General features: G+C 39.6%; 3 protein-coding genes across 3 annotated transcripts; all 3 read right to left on the bottom strand.

The window, feature by feature from the left end:
- Positions 1-3,712: 3,712 nt before the first annotated feature.
- LOC117789556 lies at positions 3,713-11,842 on the bottom strand. The gene is made up of 7 exons (XM_034628587.1): positions 11,326-11,842; positions 11,008-11,260; positions 8,949-10,954; positions 7,831-8,256; positions 7,528-7,777; positions 5,674-6,917; positions 3,713-5,090 (listed from the first exon to the last, which is right to left on the bottom strand). The coding sequence occupies exons 1-7, from the start codon at positions 11,799-11,801 to the stop codon at positions 4,085-4,087; spliced, it is 5,661 nt and encodes a 1,886-aa protein (XP_034484478.1). The 5' UTR covers positions 11,802-11,842; the 3' UTR covers positions 3,713-4,084.
- A 535-nt stretch (positions 11,843-12,377) lies between these two features.
- On the bottom strand, positions 12,378-15,912 carry LOC117791339 (uncharacterized protein DDB_G0284459-like). Its single transcript, XM_034631062.1, has 3 exons — positions 15,482-15,912; positions 15,160-15,412; positions 12,378-15,099 (listed from the first exon to the last, which is right to left on the bottom strand). Exons 1-3 carry the CDS (start codon positions 15,895-15,897, stop codon positions 12,508-12,510), a joined length of 3,261 nt encoding a protein of 1,086 aa, XP_034486953.1. The 5' UTR covers positions 15,898-15,912; the 3' UTR covers positions 12,378-12,507.
- A 522-nt stretch (positions 15,913-16,434) lies between these two features.
- Positions 16,435-20,969, bottom strand: LOC117791614. Its single transcript, XM_034631416.1, has 3 exons — positions 20,533-20,969; positions 18,962-19,208; positions 16,435-18,906 (listed from the first exon to the last, which is right to left on the bottom strand). The coding sequence occupies exons 1-3, from the start codon at positions 20,952-20,954 to the stop codon at positions 16,540-16,542; spliced, it is 3,036 nt and encodes a 1,011-aa protein (XP_034487307.1). The 5' UTR covers positions 20,955-20,969; the 3' UTR covers positions 16,435-16,539.
- Between the last annotated feature and the right edge of the window lie 380 nt (positions 20,970-21,349).

The raw sequence follows: 21,349 nt of genomic DNA, 5'->3' as shown, positions 1-21,349 counted from the left end.
ATACATTATAAAAATTAATATTTTAATACATACCAAGCGAGAAAGACTTATTTTCATATCAAAAATAAAAATTTGATAAATAAGAAAAATATAACATTTTGACAAGTCCCTCATCCATTTTTGACACTTGAAATTTCATAAAACGCCGTCTTACGTGTATGTCACGATGAACTTTTCTAAGCTATTTGGTGTGAAAATTTAGCCTCCTACGTGTTACAGTTTGGGCAGCACTATGACCAGTTAGTCAGTCAGGACAAAGAGTTTTAAATATACTATTTGCCATGTTTTATTTTTATTTATTCTTGATAATGTGTGGTCTTGAAAGCTTGGGAATTTTTAATCTTATTAATAAGATCTTGGTCTCATTCTAAGAACCTTTTTTTCAGTGTGGTAGCTGATATAACAAAAAAATTCTGCAATATGCGCATTTTGAGGGTGGGCATTTGGCACTAGCAGGTGTTGGCCAGTTTCGCGAGATGCTGTTGCTCAATTTTTTTTTTGTTCCTTTTTATCCTTGTTGCAGTTATCGTATTGCATTAAGGCAACGAAAAGGAGAGCTGACAAAGCTAAAACTGAATGCTGAAATCTGGTAACTGGCAAGTGGAAGACTGTCGGACTGGCAGACTGACAGACTGCCAAATGGCAACTACGACACGCGCAGCTGCGTTCAAATTGCAAAAACTGCCAGAAGCGCTGAACAAAAGTTTTTGCAAATGAGTTAGACAATCCAAAAATGGAGGGGCAAAAGATGAGCAAAAGTGTAGAAGGAGAATGAGGGCGGGGCGGGGCGGGAGGAGGGTGGTATTTCTGGTGGCAACTTGGGTGAAACTTGAAAATGATTGGACCACGCTAAGGTTTCAGGCATTTACAAATCTACGGTCATAATTATTATGAATTATGAAACAATAACTCTGGCTCTAATGGACCTGCCTCTAGGCTACACCCCAAACATACATACACAACATACACACACACATACACCCACACACTTGTTGTTTTTCCCCTCGGAGTTTTTGGCAACTAATTGACAAATGATGATAAAGTGTCTTGGCCAAAACGACTTTACTTTACTTTACTTTCACTTCACTTACACAACATTCACTCTCTTAACGCGCCTTGACGCTCTGTCGTAATCATTGTTGTTGTTGTTGTTGTCGCTGCCACTTCGCGTTGTTGTCTACCGCATTTTACATGAAAATCTGATAAAAGCTTTGTTTGTGCCGACGGAAACGGATGTTAACTGCCAGACCGAATGGACACTGACATGACTGGCATTAAATGCCACCGAGAGTGGCATTACGTGCTGCCTCACTTTATTTTGCAGTACTCGACTCGACTCAACTCGACTCGGATTGCACTTCAAAGGGGAATAATGCAAAGTATATATTTTCTTGATCCATTCGACATACAACTGCAGAGATTATGTGATTTTTAAGGTTGACAATAACAAGATATTTTAGTTGTATTACTTGTACTTATTTAATACAAAAGTTTACTGCAATTGGAATTTTTCATGACTTTTTTAAACAATAAAATTTTTTATTAAAAAAACTTCGAATACAAAATAACAAATGTTAAAATGACAATTAAATAATTAATGACATGTTTCACAATTTTCTATTTATTATATTTTTTACAGAACTGTGAAGTCCCAAATTTTTTCAAATTCAAACTAATTCTGATGAAAAATTTTTCACTTTTTTGTTAAAGGCTTTGTAAGTATGTGAGTTTAAAATGAATTAATAATAATATTATTAGTTAAGATACTCAATCTATCATAATGTCTATAGAGCATATTTTATTTGTCTAAGGCATATCAAAATTTTTGGCCACTGATGTTGATTTATGGCCCACCAAAAAGTGTTTTGACCAGCGACGCGTCGTTTGCACACTTGTTTTAAAACGTAAATTTAAAAGCCTTTAACATGAAATATTCAATGAAATTTTCGCACCTTCTGACCCTTAAAATGAAGACCTCTTGCTTGATTGGAATTTAGATTGGGATTGAGGTACCTATGTCACATTTATAATGCAAAAGAGTTACGGCTCATACTTTAATAACACTTGGAGGAATTAACATGTATGCACATTTACAAGTCGGTTCCCTAATATCATATTAAAGGCTTGTGTCGTGTGCTAAGTTATTTTCAATTCATACTTAATTTGATTTTTTAAAGCAAAACATGTAAAACATTGTTTAAGCTATATTTAATGCTAAATAGCCATTTCTGGCTGCAATCAGTGCTGTTCAGAACTCATTTCCACATTTTTGTTATATAGCGCCGTATTATTATTTTTATGTCAAATGTTATTGTTCTTAGCAAGCACTTTAGTTCAACTGCCTGATAAATACTTGACACACTTAATAGAAAAACACTGCAAACCATTTGATATTATCGAGAAATTTACTATTTTTATTTTCTATTTAAATTTTATTCCCATCTTTATGTATAGCAATCTCTGTAAGGATTTTTCTGTATGAAAATCTTTTAATATTTAATTTAACATGAATTTTACATGAATAATTTGCAGAACTCTGCCAGTTCTGCGCTACGTACAGAAATAAATATTGTTCACATTTTTTCGTGGTAATTTTGCCTTTTTGCTTTCTGCGTAATTTGCGTAATTTGTTTAATTAAAATTTTGCGTTTGTTTAACTTTGATACCTTTTATACCGTTGTTTCCTTTTTCTTTTTGTTTTCATATTAAATTGCAGCTCATTAAAAGGGTCCAGGTGAGTCCAATTTTGAATCACCTTGGAGTTTAGCTTGAAGAAACTTCACGGACCTCTCGATCTGGAGAGATAATTAGCACAAATAGTTATCGTAGTTATAGTAGCAACAAATTGGATGTGCTCGTACCTCTATCAATATGATAATGTATTGAGAGACTGACTGTGAATCAAGGTTGAAGTACTTTATAAGCTGCTTAAGCAGGCCACATAGCTATCTTTGATTTATTAATAGGAGCTATCTATTGTTATGAAGTGCCATAAGCGCTTGGATCTCCCCTCGCCACCCCTCGAACATCTTCGACAACCCTCAACTGTATCGGTTTCAGTCTGTGCGTGCCCACAATTTAATTAACTGCACATTGTACAACAATTTCAATAACTATGCCTATCTACAAGTGCGAGGGGAGCCCAACAAGTTTCTACTACTTGACAAAAACTATAATTTGCTTAATTAAGCCTTATAACTAATTTGTTGTATTAGACATCTTAAAGTTCATAATCATTATTATTAAAATTAATAATTTGTAGCATTTTTATCTTAATATTATTGCAGCGATTTGAATATTTTAATATTTATTGTTAAATATCACAGCTTTGCTCAATATTATTTACTTATAAACAAATTTATCAATTCACCCTCGCAATATGATGAAAAGCTGTTATAATTTTGCACACAAGCTGCTATACTTAAAATTTAATCCCATGCCGTCACCATACCAACGTAGCTAACTTGAAACTTAAGGGCGTATGTTTGTGTGGGCGTGGCACTAAAAACTAATTTTAAATGTCAAATGCTTGAGTTTAATTTGCCTTTGCATAACTCAGATGTTCGAGAATTTTAAGAAAGTGGGATGATTATTTATGATCAATATATTTATTTAGATAAATCCCCAAAGAAGTGGAGACAAGAAACTATCACTATCGAGAAAACATTCGAAATCTGAAAAATAGATTCAAATTGAATAATTCATTTATAAATTCATTTCAGATTTTATTGTACGAACAATTTTTAAAAAGATACTTTTGAGTTCTCGACTGACAGTGATAATTTACTATTGATAATTGACAACTTCCGCGATTGCAATTATGAATTTTAAATTAATGCTATAGTCGAAGTCTAGATTTTTGAATAGATAGACAAAACATTCCATAAGTATTGCGGAGAAGTCAATTGCTTAGTTTTCCGTTAAAAGATTTGAGTTTTTCTGTTTAGTTTCGAATTCGATTTCTGTCGGTGCTTTTCACTGATGAATTCCCTGCTTCCTTTTCACTAATGAATTCATATCCTGGATTTAGAAGTGCTTCCCACATTTACTTTCCAACTTCTCATATAAATAATGACTCCAGAAATTAGCAGGTGTAACCAAAAGGGTTGTACCATTCTGCACATGGATTGTAGCATTGTGCAGCACAAGGATCGTAGCCCTTGCCCCTTCGTGGCACGTCGTCAATTGAAGGTGCTGAAACTTCACGAAGAGCTCGACGCCGACGTTGATCATCGGTGAGTCCATCTGGTCCAATGACTGGTCCCCCCGTTGTCCACAATCCACCCTTTTCCTTAGCTTGTTGCTTTAGGTACTTCATCATATCAATGCCTTGCTTTCGCTTCAGTTCCTCCTGATGCAAAGCTTCCGCCTTAGCTTTTTTAGCTTCTTTGTAAGCTTTGTGAAAGCGTTCTGGCATTTTAACGGGAATCGGACGAGCTGCTGTTTTTTTGCTATTGCTGTCTTTAGCACCCGAAAAGAACTTGGCGAGAGGACCACCCGGTCCACCTGGTGCACGTCCTCCACTTCCTCCTGGTCCTCCACTTCCATCACGTCCGCCGTTAATAACAGGCACTCCAGGAGCTGCACTCCAGATATGTTGACTCTTCGGTCTGCCGCCCACTAAGGCGGCTTCTCCATGAGCACCGCCGCCTCGAAAGCCGAAGACGCCATCCTCGAAGACAGCCTCTCCCGGAGCACCGAATGCCGTGCTCCTGTAACGATCTCCAGCGGCACAATCGTAAGTACGCCAATAGGGACTAGTTCGTGCTCTTGGAAATCTTGTCGGCACTTTTTTATCCATCCTCGAAGTCTGCGTGCCGTGACTCATCTGTCGTCGCTTTATCAGCTTCGGAGGGTTCACTGTACCAGCTGGCGGCGTCACGTCAAAGTCAAACTCCATCTCACTGTCACTCGTGTCTGTGAGCACCAATTGATTCACACAGTTCTCCATTCCCCGACGATGACACTCCTTCTGCAGGGCCTGTCCCAGTTGCCTCTTCTCCATGTAGTTGCGGCAGATGCACATCATCAGCGACCTGTGGCAGGTGCACTTGGAAAAGCCCTTCTCCTTGAGCCTTCTCTTGATCTCCCTGAGAGTAGGGTTGTTCAGAATATTATGGTAGTCCAAATAAGATAGTTAAAATATTTGTAAAAGCTTATCGAAATAATAAAGAAACAATTAAAAAAAAATTTAAAATCGCGAAAAATCCACCACACACACAGTTCTTAAGATAAGTCGACTTAAATGGCAATTTACGTTATCTATTAATATTATCTATTATCCCACTTAATCGCAGCAAGATCGGACAAGTAGAAAGACGGTAATAGCTAATCAAAGTTATTAATAGTTAATTCAATACAAGCTCCCAAAAGTATGCAGTAGTTTTTTATTAGATTGTAGTTTCGATGAAGTACTTTTATATACATTGAAATAAGTAAGAGGTATTCATTCTATGGTCGGATTCTCGACTTCCTTCCCTTCCCGACTTATTTTTTACTTCATACTACTACATTGCAATAAAACAGTTAAATCTTGTGGAAACTCGAATAATTTGAGGTGAAAACCTGAAGAATTTAAAGTCAACCTTAAAATGTGTAAAAATAAATATCATAAAATTTCTTATTCTGAAATATTATAGATTTAAGAAAATATAAAAATATCAACATTCCTACCTGAGAGCCACCGCTTGAGCGCTTTTCACAATCTTGAATGTAATTGGTTGCATTTCCATATTGGGAGCCTTGACCGATCGCAGAGTCACAAAGATTACTCCATTCTTCTTGCATACATTGAGAATCGGTTGGAGATTGTCTCTTTTTTGCTGTTCTTCTTGTGCCGCTCTGCGGCACACATTGAAAGCATTATCTTCGGGCAGATATTGGAGAAAGAACCTCATCAGTTTCTTGATGGGCTTTAATATGTAGCCAGGTCGCCAGCCATATTTTCTGAATTCTTCGCTGGATTTCCAGTCCCAGCCGTGATGTCGAGAGACGGCATTTCTCTCATTCACACAATGTTTGTGGCCAAGTCTTGGTTTCTTCTCCACTATGGGTGCTGGTGGCTTTGTCTTTGATTGCTGCTCAACTTTGGATTGTGCCCCCTTTTTTGTATCTTCCTTTTGATTAGTTTTTGATGTTTGTGATGTTGATTTTCCGCATATTCTATCGTGAGCGGCTACAAGTTTGTTTTCTTTGATATTGTACATGTCGCGTAGCTCGGAGAAGACGCGTGACAAATATGGACGACACTCTTGATTGCTTTCTACTATTGTGCAAAAGTCCTCGTTAGATTTCTGCTTCACAGTGGGACAAAAAGTATTTTCGTCGGCCTGGAAAATGTCCGCACAAAGTTTTCGGATGCGACAATGAGCACAAAGTTTCCCCAAATTGCAAGTGCAACGGCATTCGGTTTGCCTTTCTTTCTTCTCCTCTTCTTCCTTTTTCTTGTCACAGGGTGACTGACAGAATTCTTCAATATCACCCGGCGGCTTACCCAGATAGTCTACGAGTATTTGCTCCGCTGTCAGTTTCTTTTCCTTGTGACGTTCCTCGAGCATCGGCGTCGGTTTAATTCCGCACTTGGGACAGGCGGCAAATTTAGGCAGCCAGGACATGTTGGTCAAGCAAACGGGACAGAACCTAGACGGCTTAATATCCGGTTTGTTTATGTCACTTATCGGAACTGGAATCATAGGTGGATGACAGACAAGATTGTCCTCCTTCGGTTGTGGCGGCACGAACGTAAAGCAGGTATAATTTGGTGTACTAAGTGTATCTTCAGCTGCACGGCCTGTAGGACTTGCACTGGCACGGATATAAGGATTTTCGGGTGGATCGTCATAGGACCTTAAGGGTTGCGACTGCCCAGCACTTTGGGTGATCGAATCCACAATCTGGCTACAGTCTCTTGCCATTTTCTGGACAGGAAAAAGAAGATAAGATTGGATTGGTAGAAGGCATGCAGTCGAGCGAACCCGACTGTGAGTGACCCTGTATGTATTAACATGGTTGATCTAAATGTAATGGAATTTTCAGGGCACCTCATAAAATTCTTGATATTAGCTATTTTAATTTTTAGGTGCTAAAGGGAGTATGTTAAAATTTAATAAATGTTAGCAAATAATACTGATATAAAAGCATTTTTACCATATTTGGTAGCTCTAGCTCTAAGATGTACATATATACTTACTGGGGCGGCAAATTAGTATAAAATAATAAATATGTCTAAATAAGTCGAATTTTGCGGCTTCGACTGCAAGTTTTTAAGCACTGGATAGTAACAATTAAAAAGTATGTTCGAAAAGTGTTGTAGCTCTAGCTCTTTGGAGTTTTATAAATCTAGATACAGACGGACGGACAGACGGAAGGAAATTAAATAAATAATAGGTAATACTTTAAAAGTATTGTCATCTATAGATTTCTGGCCCATAAATGCTTAACAAGAACACATATATTTTACAGGTTCTGCACTTGACAAACCTAATAGACCCTTGGTATTTGAGAAGTACAGGGTCTAGTTGTATGCACCTTTAGTTCCAAGCAAGCGGAATTGGCGGTAGAATTGGGCATCAGAGTTCCTTCTGGACTCCAGTTGGTATTCATGCTCTGATAGCGCTGCAAATCCAATTGTAGACGCTCGTCGCCATCTTCTGGATCCAAGACATCGGGACAAAGTTCACAGGGATTGGGACACGGTTGTGTTTCGCCCATAATAAACATGATGTCTTGGGGATTAATGCTTTTGTCCACATTCAACTGACATATCTTATTCTCTTGACTGATTTAAGATGATGTTCTTAATTGAGTCTTTAATATATGTAATCTACTTACACTGAGGGATCATCGCATTTGACAACCAGACGACAGAGAAACTCAATAGTGCCAATATTTTTGTCATCTTTCTGGATTGTGCAGGAATCCGAGTGCAGCAGATCTGTCATGCCCTCTTCAATGCGATCGATCATTGTTTGGGGAAATTGCAAAATACCTTGTCCCAAAACCGATTTTGGGCCATATTGCACTACAACTGTCATGCCAACTTTCGCAAGTTTTTCGCGAAGTTTCTTTGGCTTTTCGCTGAACTCCAGGCGAGAATCATGTTTGAATTCCGTGACATTGTGACGACTCGATGTAATTAATACTGATTTATCATTCAGAATCGCCTCAATCGTTAGTTTTTTCGGATCCCTTAACTTTATGTTGGGTATTACATACCGAGTGACAACAATGTCAAACACAAAGTTGCAACTCATTTCACTTGATTAATTTCAAAACAGACAAAAACAAAAATGAAAGAAATAATTACGAGAATTTGAAATTTCCGCTAAAAAAGACTATTATTAAATAAATGAAAACGATTTTATTCATCTGAAATACGAAAAATTGACTGAAATCTGTAAACTGAAAATGATCGAAAGTATATAAATACAAATGGTACTCTGATGAATTAAATATTAAATTATACATAAAAGACAAAGTTGTAGGTAGTAATATTTATTATTATAACCGATACAACAAGTCCGTATCGTTATAATTTAAATGCACAATTTTAAAATGTTTTACAACAAATATATTATAATCTACATATATTCTATAATCTATGCTTCATAAGATATGATAACTTTTCAGCGCAAGATTCCAGGTCAAAGCAAATCTGTTCACCATTATTATTATCAACACAATTTAGCTGAATGCAGATGACAAAACTGAATTATTATTATTTTAAGATTATTTCAGAATCAACGATTAAAAACATTTATGATATGAATACACTTTTTATTCATTTAGATTACAAATTAATTGACTGAAAATTATCTAAAGTATAAAAGTGCAAATGGTACTCTGATGATTGGTATAAAATATAAAAAACTACTACGAATACACATAGTTACAGCAAGTGTGTAACGTATACCTATACACTGTATCTGTATCTACGTATCTCTTAGTACGCATTTGCTTTGGGGTTCCATGGAACTGAAACGGCGCCCTTTTTCATCATATACTGCATCATGTCGGTGGGTTTCTTCTTTTTGGCATGTTCTGCAGCTGCCTTGGCAGCCTGGGCAGCTTTCTCCGCAGCTATATAGAATCTCTTGGGCATTCTTACGGGAATGGGCTTAGATTCAACATTTTTACGTTTCTTGTTGGCACCTGGGAAGGATTTGCCACCAGGCGTGCTTTCCTGACCGAAGCGTCCTCCACCGTGCATTGGTCCTCCGGGTTGAGTGCCCCAAATAACCTTCGATTTGAGTCTGCCGCCAGGATATGTAAATTCACCGTGTGGTCCACCATGCCTATAGCCAAAGAGACCGTCCTCGAGCACTACCTCAGCGGGTCTTCCGAATGCCGTACCCGTGTAACGATCTCCAGCAGCACAATCATAGCTGCGATAAAAGTAATCCTGTTTCACTGGATACCTGGGCTCCACACTCAGATGCTTTCTTCCCAGCTGTGTCTGTGTAAAGTGATTCATTTGGGGTCTTTGAAGTGGTACTTGAGGCTTTGCTACACCCGCCTCTGGGGTGACATCAAAGTCATATTCCATGTCGCTCTCACTCGTATCTGTGAGGATCAATTGATCCACACAACTCTCCATGCCATGACGTTTACACTCCTTCTGCAGGGCATTTTCAAGTTGCTTCTTCTCTTCAGGATCTCGACAGATGCACATCATGAGGGTCTGATGACAGATACACTTCCGAAAGCCCTTCTCCTTCAACTTGCTCTTGATCTGGCTCATGATCACAGCGAGATCACTTTTCACAATTTTAAAGACAATGGGCTTCATTCTCACATTATCCGTGTTGACAGCTCGCAATGTTATAAAGATTTCGCCATTCTTTTTACACATATTGAGAATGGGCAGCTGTCTTTCTTTCTCCTCCTCTTTCTCCAGCAATTTGTTACATATACCCAAGGGAGTTGTCTCTGGCGAGTACTCTAGAAAGTGTTGCATCACCTTTTTCATGGGCTTCAGAATGGCACCGGGTCTCCAGCCATATACCCGTGCTTCCCTTGTAGAGCTCCAGGCCCAACCATGTCGCCGGGATACTCCTCGTTGCTTCCTTGTACACTTTATATGCAAGGGACTGATTAATCTTTTCGACTTTTTAGACTTGTCTTCAATCCTAATTCTTTTCTCTGCTGTATTAACCTTTTCAACCGTCGCGTCTTTCTTCTGCTCTTTAATTTTGGGCAGCTTCTTCTTGAGAGGCTCGCAATTCTTCTCAAATTCCCCGGGTCGCACAGTGTCCTTAATGTCATACATATCGCGTAACTCGGAGAAAACGCGTGACAGAAATGGACGCGACTCCTGAGGCTTTTCATCAACTATACAATAATCCTCAGAGGACTCGGATACTTCATGGTGGGCTTCAGGCCTCCTCATCTGCTCCTTATCAATGTACTCGGCACATTGCTTTCTTACTCGACAGGATGCACAAATCTTTCCATACTTGCAGCTGCATCGGCATTCGGAAACTTGTCCTTTATCTTCGCTCTCTTTTTTCTCAACTACCTTATCACAGGGGAATTCACAATAATCCTCAACTGTCGGCTTAGGTTTTCCCAGATATTCTAATATTATTTGTTCCGCCTTTACCCGGTTTTGTTGTTTGATTTCCTCGGCGACTGGCAATGGCTTTAAGCCGCATTTGGGACAGGCTGCGAATTTGGGCAGCCAGGACATGTTGGCCAGACAAAGGGGACAGAACCTGGTCGGCTTTATATCCGGTTTACTTTTATCACTAGCCGACACCTTCATCTTTTTGTCCTGTCCGAGGTTTGCTGGCAAGCTTGGAGCCCTGGCTACGCCGAGCTGAGGCTTATCCTCCTGAGATTGGCAGGGTCTATCACAAGGACCTCTCAGCGCATCCGCAGCTCGACAGGGTGGTTTTTGACGACCCGTGCTCCTGAGTATGACATCCATAGTCTCCTCACATTCCTTGGCCATTTGCTGTGTACAGGAATATAAGAAGTTTCAAGTACTCCTTTGAGGTCTTTACTTACCTTTAGTTCGTGGGTGATGGCATCACAGGCCGGATGATGTTTTAGGTTTGCCGCAGGACTCAGTGTCTTGGTATTGAAACTGGGATAACGTTGCAGATCCAAATTAAGACGCTCATCTCCTCCCTCTGGCTCCCAGGAATCTATGCAAGGATCACAGGGCTGTGGACATCGCTGAGACTCACTTATGAGAAACAATATATCCTGAGGAGTAATGCAACTGCCGATATTAAGCCGACAATCGGTCTGACCCGTCCTGCAAGGAACATTTAGATAAGTAACTCTCCCTGGTAATTAACTCTGCCTAGAATCTCTACTTACTTTGGCTTATCTTCACATTTTATAATTAAACGAAACAGAAAATCAATTGTACCTATAACTTCACCATTCTTCTCGAACTTGCAACTATCTTCGTGTATTAATTCTGGCATATCTTCCGTTATATTCTCTGTAAAGCTCTCGGGAAATAACAGTTGCCCATTGCCGATTAATCGACCATTGTATTTAACTGAAATAGGCATTCCGCATTCCTCAAGATTCTGACGAAGTTTATCTGGATTCACTTTAAATTCCGTACCCATACCGTGGGTAAATTCGCTAACATTAATGCGATTTCCTGAAATTTCGATGATCTTCCGATTAAACTGTACACTGATATTTATTTTATTTTTATCCTGAGTATTGTAATTGGGTGTTTCGAAATTGGTTACGATTATTTCAAAAAGGTAATTAAATTTCACTTCTTCCGCTGGTCGCAATATACTCTTTTTATTTATTGAAAGCTTTTTCTTGTCCATCTTTATAGATCTTTTATTTGATTTGAACTATTTGTGATTTATTATTAGTGAATTTGGTATTGGTTTTTAAAAAAGGTGCGTTAACAAAATGAAGCACACAGAAATTTTAAATTGATAAATACAATTTTGAAAAATTTTGCTAGTCAACTTCACTGGAACATTAAAACATTCTGAGATCTCGAATGAAGAAAGAGAATTGAAATACTGTGTTAATAAAAAGAAAAGCAAATATGATGAGAAAAATATGTATAAATATAATGTTAAATACTTTTTTCATACTTTCTTGTTGGGTGGTAGTATAGTCATTAATTTCTTCATTAAAATGATTATAAGTTTAATTAAATTTCGATTTCAAGCAATTCAAGTTGTGCAGAGAGATTTTGTATATAAGTTCATTCTGCATTTGTTTTCCCTAGAAAAATATATTTATTTTTTTTGAGACTTTTATTTATATTTTCCATTTATTTCGACTTTTCTTTTAAACATAAACATACACATTGTCTTGCAATGTATAATTGGGTTGGAAATTAACAAGTTAAGATTCTCCACATGCGGAGGAGTCAATGTGTTTTTTTAGGGGGACACACACAGTAACATCAGATCAGCCAAGATCGTTGCCTAAAGTTGAAGCGAGTCGCACATTTTGTCGGTTCAAAAACCACTACTAATAAGTGTTGTCCAATGCACATTTCACAGGGTATTTCGATCAACAGCAATAGAAATAACGCGGACAGCATTCAGTATAGCAAGAATTGTAGCATAGATCGGGAACCGGATCATAACAACAATCATCACATGCAGCACTGGCTCGGGCTTTTCGTGGTATAGACTCAACTGGAGGAGGCAACGTATTGAGAAGAGCGCGTAGCGCCTTTTTCCTATCGATGGGCGGAGCTTTTGCCATTTCCATGAATTTTCTCTTTAAAGCCTTGCTCTTTTCTTCCTGCTGCTTCTTTTTGATTTCTTCGACAGCTTTGGCAGCTGCTTGTTTATCTTTCTGTAAACGTTTTGGCAAGGCAACTGCAATTGAAACATTCTCGTTATTTGCATTATTATTATTGCCAGCAACTACTCTATTGCTGTTTCCATTGCCTCTTGCATTATTGTTTACATTATTTTTAACATTACTTCTTACATTGCTGTTTCCAGAGCTATTAACATGGCCTCTTGGATTGTTTCCAGAGTTAACATTGCCCCTTGGATTGTTGTTTCTTCCACTGTTATTAACATTACTTCTTGCATTGCTGTTTGCATTATTATTCACATTACTTCTTGGATTGTTGTTTCCATTATTATTAGCATTATTTCTTATATTGCTGTTTCCATTATTACTATTATTAACTCTGGGATTGTTGTTTCCATGATTATTAACATTATTTCTTACATTGCTGTTTCCATTATTATTATTATTGCCTCGTGCATTGTTATTTCCATTACTATTTTTATTGCTTCTTGCATGGTTGTTTCCATTATTATTACCATTGCCATTTCTATTGCCCGAATTACTGGGATTACCACGGCCCGGATTACCTCTCTTACCACCTCCACCTCCACCGCTATTACCATTGTGATTACCATCATTTTCTTGATTATTATCTCCCTCATCATTATCCTCAACGTAGGAAACTGCTGCTGCTTTCATTGAACGTACCGCACAATTGAAGGGTTTGTAATACGGATTCTGCGCAATCGGATATTTGGGCTTAAGCTTTTGATCCTCCTTCGCTGTCTGTGTGTCTTTATTCATCCATTTGGAGCATGGTCCCATTTGTGGGAGCAGCTTTGGTGCCCCCAGAAGTGGAGACACATCAAAGTCATACTCCAAGTCACTTTCGCTGGTGTCGGTGAGAATCAGTTCATCTGGACAGGCAGGTATACCACGTGCCGTACACTCCTCTTCCAGAGCCGCCTCAAGTTCCTTCTTTTCGGTCGTTGTGCGACAGACGCACAACATTACGGACTTGTGACAGGTGCATTTACGGAAGCCGTTCTCTTTCAGCTTTTTCTTCATTTCACTGAGCCTCGCAGCCTGATCACTTTTCAGTACCTTGTAGACAATGAGATTCTTCTCATTGGCGGGGTCAGCAGATCGGAATGTTATGCAAATCTCGCCATTCTTTTTACACACATTTAGCATCGAGTGCTTGCTACGTTCCTTTTCCTTTTGTTCAGCTTCCGTTTTCTTAATTATATTCGTTGCAGTCTCCTCTGGGAAATCCCGTAAAAAGAAGTCCATTAACTTTTTAATGGGCTTGCGTACGGCGCCGGGTCGCCAGCCCTTTTTGCTAGCCGGATCTGTTCTCCAATCCCAGCCAAGTCTAGCGGGAATTGGAGGCTTTTCTTCCTCACCAGAGTTGTCCTTTTTATTTCGGGGGGATGCTTTAGAGTTTCTTAAGTTGGACTTTCTTTTTTTATCATTTGTAGATTTTCTTTTCTCATCCTTAGCATCTCCTGCATTTGATACTTTCTTCTGAACATTTGTTTCTCCCGAGTTGGATTTTTTTTCCTGATCATTCGTTACTTTTTTTTTTGGAACCTGATCGCTTTTCTCGTTGAGACCATTTCTTTTTCGATTACTTTTGGGACCACATATCTTTTGAATGTCGCTGGAGGAATTGGAAACTTTGATGTGGTACAGAAAGCAAAGCTCGGAGAATACACGCGCCAAGTGTGTATGACGCTCATCTGGAAGCTCCTCTGTATAGTCTTCGGTGGCAAGGGACTGTGGGACAGACTCACTCTCAGGCGCAGACTCTTGACCGGGCTCAGTCCTAGACTCACGCTTAGAGCCACGTCTTGACTCACTTTCAGTTTTAAAGATATCCTTGCACACAATACGTACACGACAATGGGCACACAATTTACCCCTCCTACAGGTGCAACGACATTGAAGAGCTTTTTCCGTTTTTATTTCTTTTTCTTTTTCTACCTCCTCCGCATCTAGGCAATATTCCTCCAAGGTCGGCTGTGGTTTACCCAGGTATTCCACTAGAATTTCATCTGCCGTTGGCACCTTATCCTTAAGTCGTTCCTCGACAATTGGCATGGGCTTTGCACCACATTTGGGACAGCAGGCGAATTTGGGCAGCCAAGACATGTTATTCAAGCAGATGGGACAGGATCTTATGGGCTTAACGCCGGGAATTTCATCTGAGTTATCCTCATCCTTATCAATATCGGTTGGCTTCTGCTTAGAGTCTCCATTGATCTGTTCTATCTCTGGCTGTATTGGTGACATCGTTGGATCAGTGCCTCTGAGTATCGAGTCTATAGTCTCCTCGCATTCCTTTGCCATTTTCTGTGGCGATGTAAAGAAAAGTAGTTCAGCAATCTATGCACAGCTAAGGATTTTACTCACCTGTAGCTCAGAGGTGATGGCATTACAAGCTGGATTATGTTGAAGGGTCTCCGCGGGAGTCGGAGCTGTCATTCCAACACTGCGATATCGTTGTAGATCCAAATGAAGTCGTTCATCGCCTTCCTCTGGCTCCAGGACATCGCGACAAGCGTCACAGGGATCAGCACATTTCTGTAACTCGCCCATGACAAACATTATGTCCTCGGGATTAATGCTTGCATCCATATTCCGACGGCACACGCTGTCTTCGGGGCTTAAAACGATCAGTAAATAATATAAATATTATGATTTGGTTTATTTTAATTAAAATTTATTTTCTTACCCATCGCATTTAACGATTAAACGGCACTTAAACTCCAGTTTACCAACTTCCTTCTTGTCCTTGTCCTCAATGCTGCATTTGTCTTCGTGTATCAGATCTGACATGCCGTCTTTTATGCTATTAATGAATTTATCTGGGAAATTAACGCGTCCGTTACCAAAAAGGCGACCATTAAACTTCACTGTGAAGGTCATGCCACAGTTTTCCAGATTCTCGCGGAGTTTCCTATCTTTCTCCTTAAAGTCTGTACTGGCGTTGGGATTGAAATCATTGACATTGATGCGACTCGCTGTTATTGATATATTCTTATTATTGAATTGTGCTTCGATTTGCAACTTTTTGGTATCTTCAGTTTTTAATTTGGGTGACGCAAAGCTTTTTAAAAATATGTCAAACACTAATTTCAGCTCTGCCATTCTTGTTCTCCAATTATTCCTTAGAAAATAAGTAAACTTTTATATATGTTGCAATCTTTAAATGTAATTCCGTTGTACTTTAAATGTGCAAATAAAAAATGCACATGAAACTATAAAATTATAAAAAGAAAACAAATTTTGCTCGTAAAGTACAACGAACCCTGTGAGTTGTGGAATGTATATGGAATAATAGATCTGTTTAAACGAAGTTACTATGATGAAAAAATGTATTTGAAGTATAAAATTCGATTTTCAGAGAAGAAGATACCTTGGAGCAAAAATAATGAAGGCATTAGGAAGGGTTGATTCGTTTCCATTTGATGTAGACTCTAGAATGCTCTTGCAGAATTTTGCTTGTGTGTCTGGCTGGCGAGAGCACAGCTTATCTATATTTTTGAAATCTCGCTCGAGTGCTTGTGCGCCTTACTGTCGCCTTTAGCCCAAATATAACTCCCAAGAGAAATAAAACGAACTCTCTATCAACTTTAATCAATAATTAAAGTTAAAAGTAATAAAATAATTAATAGAATAACAAAGTAATAGTGTATTAAATTTATTAAAGTGATAATAAATACATGGTGGGTAAATATTATTAAAAGGCTATTCCTGATTAGATCCCTGGGTTTAACTTTTGCCAGAAATTCAACAGTAGTAGCTACACGGATAGCAGCATTGTTCTGCACACGGACTGTAGCATCCGCCATCAGATCTGCCGAGTCGAGGCATGGTGTCCAGTGGTGGTATTGGCCCCGACTGCAGATTGCGGCGTCTACGCTGGACATCGGTCAGACCGTCGGGACCGACAGGCGGCTTGATCTGTTCTTTCTTTGGCGCTGGATTGGGGTCATTGGGATCCCAGGGTGAGGGTACGGCCCCTTTTTCCTCCAAATACTTGATAAGGTGGGTGCCCTTCTTCTTCTTCTCAAGCTCATGCTTAATGGCATCTTTTTTGGCTTTCTCAGCAGCTGCAACGGCCTTGTAATGACGCTTTGGCATTCGCACTGGAATCGGAGGACTCTTGACTTTGCTGCCGGGTTCCCTTTTGGCGCCAGGGAATGACTTGCCACCAAAGCCGGCAAAGCCACCACCTGGTCCACCTCCGCCACCTCCGAAACTTCCTCCACCTGCAGCTCCTCCTCTTCCGCCACCGCCACCGGCACCGCCTCGACCACCTCCTCCACCTCCGCCTCCGCCTCCGTTGCCAACACGTCCAACTCCACGCATTGGTCCACCAGGACTCGAACCCCATATGCCCGGGGTTTTGGATCTGCCGCCAGGAGCAGCTGATGCACCATGTGGGCCGCCACCTCTAAATCCGAAGACGCCGTCTTCAAAGACCGTCTCACCGGGTGCGCCCAGGGCAGTACCCGTATAGCGATCACCCGCCGCACAGTCATAGGTGCGTGAATAGGGATAATGGGGAATGGGAAATCGGGGCGTTACCTTCAGATCCTTCTTTCCCAGTGTCTGTGTGCTGTGGCTCCTAACGAGGCCCTTACGATGCGACAGTGAAGAAGGTACCGCTGTGCCCGCTGGAGGCGTCACATCAAAATCAAACTCCATCTCGCTGTCACTCGTATCGGTGAGCACCAAGTGCTCCACACAATTTTCAATGCCATGACGCCGAGATTCCTTTGCCACAGCATTCTCGAGTTGTTTCTTCTCCTCGTTGTCGCGACATACGCACATCATGAGGGTCTGATGACAGGTACACTTCCGAAAGCCCTTCTCCTTCAGCTTTCTCTTAATGTTGCTCACGATCACAGCGAGATCACTCTTCACAATTTTAAAGACAATTGGTTTCATTTGGACATTGGGATCGTTGAGAGCACGGAGAGTTACAAAGATTTCGCCATTCTTCTTGCACATATTCAGTGTGGGCAACTGTCTTTCTCTTTCCAGCTCAGCTTCTCTCTCTTTCCGGCACACATTTAATGGACTGTTCTCGGGCGTATAGTGCAGAAAGTGCTTCATTAGTTTCTTGACGGATTTCCGAACCGAGCCCGGTCGCCAGCCGAGCTTGTGTGCCTCTTCTCTCAGATGCCACGCCCAGCCCTGATAATGGGCGACGGGTCCCCGATGATTCACACAGAACTTGTGTCCAATCTCGAACTTCTTTCGTATGCGCTCAACGGGCTTGTGAGTTCTGGGTATTATTCTCTTCTGCTCCTGCCCAGGCACTGCCTTTGTTTTCTCAGCGTGGCTTGATTGAGCAGCTTCCTTCTCTGTAGAAGGCGGTAGGCGACTGACCGGCTTCTCATTGTCTTCCTTTTGCACGGTGTCCTTGAGGTTATACAAATCCCGTAGCTCGGAGAAGACGCGTGCCAAATAAGGTCTACACTCGACCGTGTCGTTTTCCAGCACACAAAAGTCCTCGGACGAATTCGGTTTCGCCTTGGGACAAATGGGGTCGTTTTTACTGGCCTGGAAAATATCCGCGACCAGCTTTCGAATGCGACAATGAGCACAGACTTTTCCAAATTTGCAGGTGCAACGACAAGCGGTTTCCTCCTCCGCATCCTTATCATCGGGCTGCATGTTACAGGGATCCACACAGTAATTCTCATCTGCACCCTTGGGCTTACCGAGATACTCAGTCAGTATTTGATCTGCCGTCAGTTTCTTCAGCTTGTGACGCTCCTCAACAACTGGCATGGGTTTAATTCCGCACGTGGGACAAGTGGCAAATTTAGGCATCCATGACATGTTGGTCAGGCAAATGGGACAGAATCGTGAGGGTTTGATCATTGGCTTCTCCAAGTCACTTATGGGCACAGGTATCAGGTTGGGACTACAGAAATCAGGCGGGTCGTCAATGCGAGCTGGCAGGTAGGAAAAGCAAGGGAAATTTGGCGAAGTGAGTGGATTTTCCTCTATGGGGAATTGGTCGGTGATGAGGCAAGGACTGTCCGGATCTTCAGGTTTACGACAAGGCGACTTCAGAGGTTTCGGATGACCAGCTGCCTTGGTAATGGAGTCAACAATATCCCCGCACTCCTGTGCCATTTTCTGTGCAGTGAAAAATGTCAGAAAATGGTAAGAAATTTCCCTGCTGTGTACTTACTTTTATTTCGCAACAGGCGGCATTTCCCGCTGGATTGTGTGTGAAAACTTTGTCGGATTTGAGTGCATCCGTGAAGCTACGATATCGCTGCATGTCCAGCTTGAGGCGTTCATCACCCTCCTCCGGTGCCAGAGCGTCTAAGCAAGGATCACAAGGACTGGGACATCGCTGGGACTCGGAGACGACAAACATGATGTCCTGTTGGGCAATGCTTTTATCCATATTCCGCTTACATATGCTCTCCTCTCTGAAAACAAAAAATGTTTATAAACCGCAGAGGTTACAAGTAGAAGTCAACGCAAAAGCAGAAATGTTGAAGATCGGCTCGATTTTCCACAAATTTTTGTCCGATTTCACATGATATTTTGCAAAAAAATGAAAGGTCTCACAATCAAATTTCAAGTGTTGTTTTATACTAATTACGATGTAAGGAGTCGATTAAAAGTGAAAACTTGAGATTTAAAATTTTAAAATTTCAAAATTTCAAAGGGGGGACCCTTAGCATTGATATCAGAACCAACAGAAAAAGACCAAAAATAATTTTTTACCCGAAATTAATTAAATTTGAATGCAGAATGAACGTAGAGGCTAAATCATGATCAAAATGCCATTCCGCTTGAAAATCGGTTTAGTTTTGATAAAGTTATAGAAGTTTGAAGTTGGTCCAACCTTTGACCTAGCAACTTTACAAGCCAAAATTTTTGTCCGATTTCACATGATTTTTTACAGAAAAATGAAACCTCTCAGAATCAAATTTTAAGTGTTGTTTTATACTAATTATGATATAAGGAGTTGATTAAAAGTGAAAACTTGAGATTTGAAATTTTAAAATTTTAAAATTTCAAAGGGGGGACCCTTAGCATTGATATCAGAACCAACAGAAAAGACCAAAAATAATTTTTACCGAAATTAATTAAATTTGAATGCAGAATGAACGTAGAGGCTAAATCATGATCAAAATGCCATTCCGCTTGAAAATCGGTTTAGTTTTGATAAAGTTATATAAGTTTGAAGTTGGTCCAACCTTTGACCTAGCAACTTTACAAGCCAAAATTTTTGTCCGATTTCACATGATTTTTTACAGAAAAATGAAACCTCTCAGAATCAAATTTTAAGTGTTGTTTTATACTAATTATGATATAAGGAGTTGATTAAAAGTGAAAACTTGAGATTTAAAATTTTAAAATTTCCAAATTTCAAAGGGGGGACCCTTAGCATTGATATCAGAACCAACAGAAAAAGACCAAAAATAATTTTTTACCCGAAATTAATTAAATTTGAATGCAGAATGAACGTAGAGGCTAAATCATGATCAAAATGCCATTCCGCTTGAAAATCGGTTCAGTTTTGATAAAGTTATAGAAGTTTGAAGTTGGTCCAACCTTTGACCTAGCAACTTTACAAGCCAAAATTTTTGTCCGATTTCACATGATTTTTTACAGAAAAATTAAACCTCTCAGAATCAAATTTAAAGTGTTGTTTTATACTAATTATGATATAAGGAGTTGATTAAATCATTATCAAAATCGAGTTCTCGGGAGTTTGAAGTTCGTATGTCTTTCTATACTCACTTTGGCTGCTCTTGACATTTAATGACCAGACGGCAGAGAATCTCAAGTTTACCCACGACTTCGCCATCCTTCTCAAAAGTGCAGGAATCCACATGCATTATGTCCGTCATGCCTTCCTCTATGCGAGCGATGACCATTTGGGGAAAGATTATCTGGCCAACACCTTCCACCTTACCATTATTCTTGACCGTGAGGGGCATGCCACATTCCTCAAGCGTGCTTCGCAGCTTTTTTGGCACAATATTGAGTTCCATGCCAGCGGAGGGTTTGAATTCATTCACATTTATGCGACTTGAAGTTATGGAAATTGGTTTATTATTAAACTGGACCACCACTTCAAGTTTTTTTGGATCTTTAATCTTAATCCCGGGTGCATCGAAATGCGGTACAACAACATCAAAGATAAACTGACAGCTCGCCATTTTGAGGCTTATCAAGTGATTTCTATACTTTCCTCAAGGGTTTTCTAATTTTATTGTCATTAAGAGTGTTTTATAAAGGAGTAGAAAATTTGTTTTTGAAACCGAAATATAAAATCAATAACTAAAAATTTTACAAAAGTTTTTTTTTTTTATATTCTATACAAATGCTTTACATTAAAAATACTAAAAATTCTATAGGCTTTTTGACTTAAAATGGGTTTTTAAAACAACATAAAAGGAAATGCTACTGTGATACTAATTTTTAATAAAGGAAATTTATTTTAACAACTGTTATTAGGGAATCATTTAACAACACTTAAAATACGACCCGAAATTAATAGTTGAATATTCATTTTTAAATAAAAATATATTCATATTTGATTTAAAGAGGAAAC

The sequence above is a fragment of the Drosophila innubila genome (assembly GCF_004354385.1).
Source record: "Drosophila innubila isolate TH190305 chromosome 3R unlocalized genomic scaffold, UK_Dinn_1.0 2_E_3R, whole genome shotgun sequence".
NCBI lineage: Eukaryota > Metazoa > Arthropoda > Insecta > Diptera > Drosophilidae > Drosophila > Drosophila innubila.
Note: the sequence above shows the minus strand (reverse complement) of the source record. Positions and strands in the feature narration are given on the sequence as shown.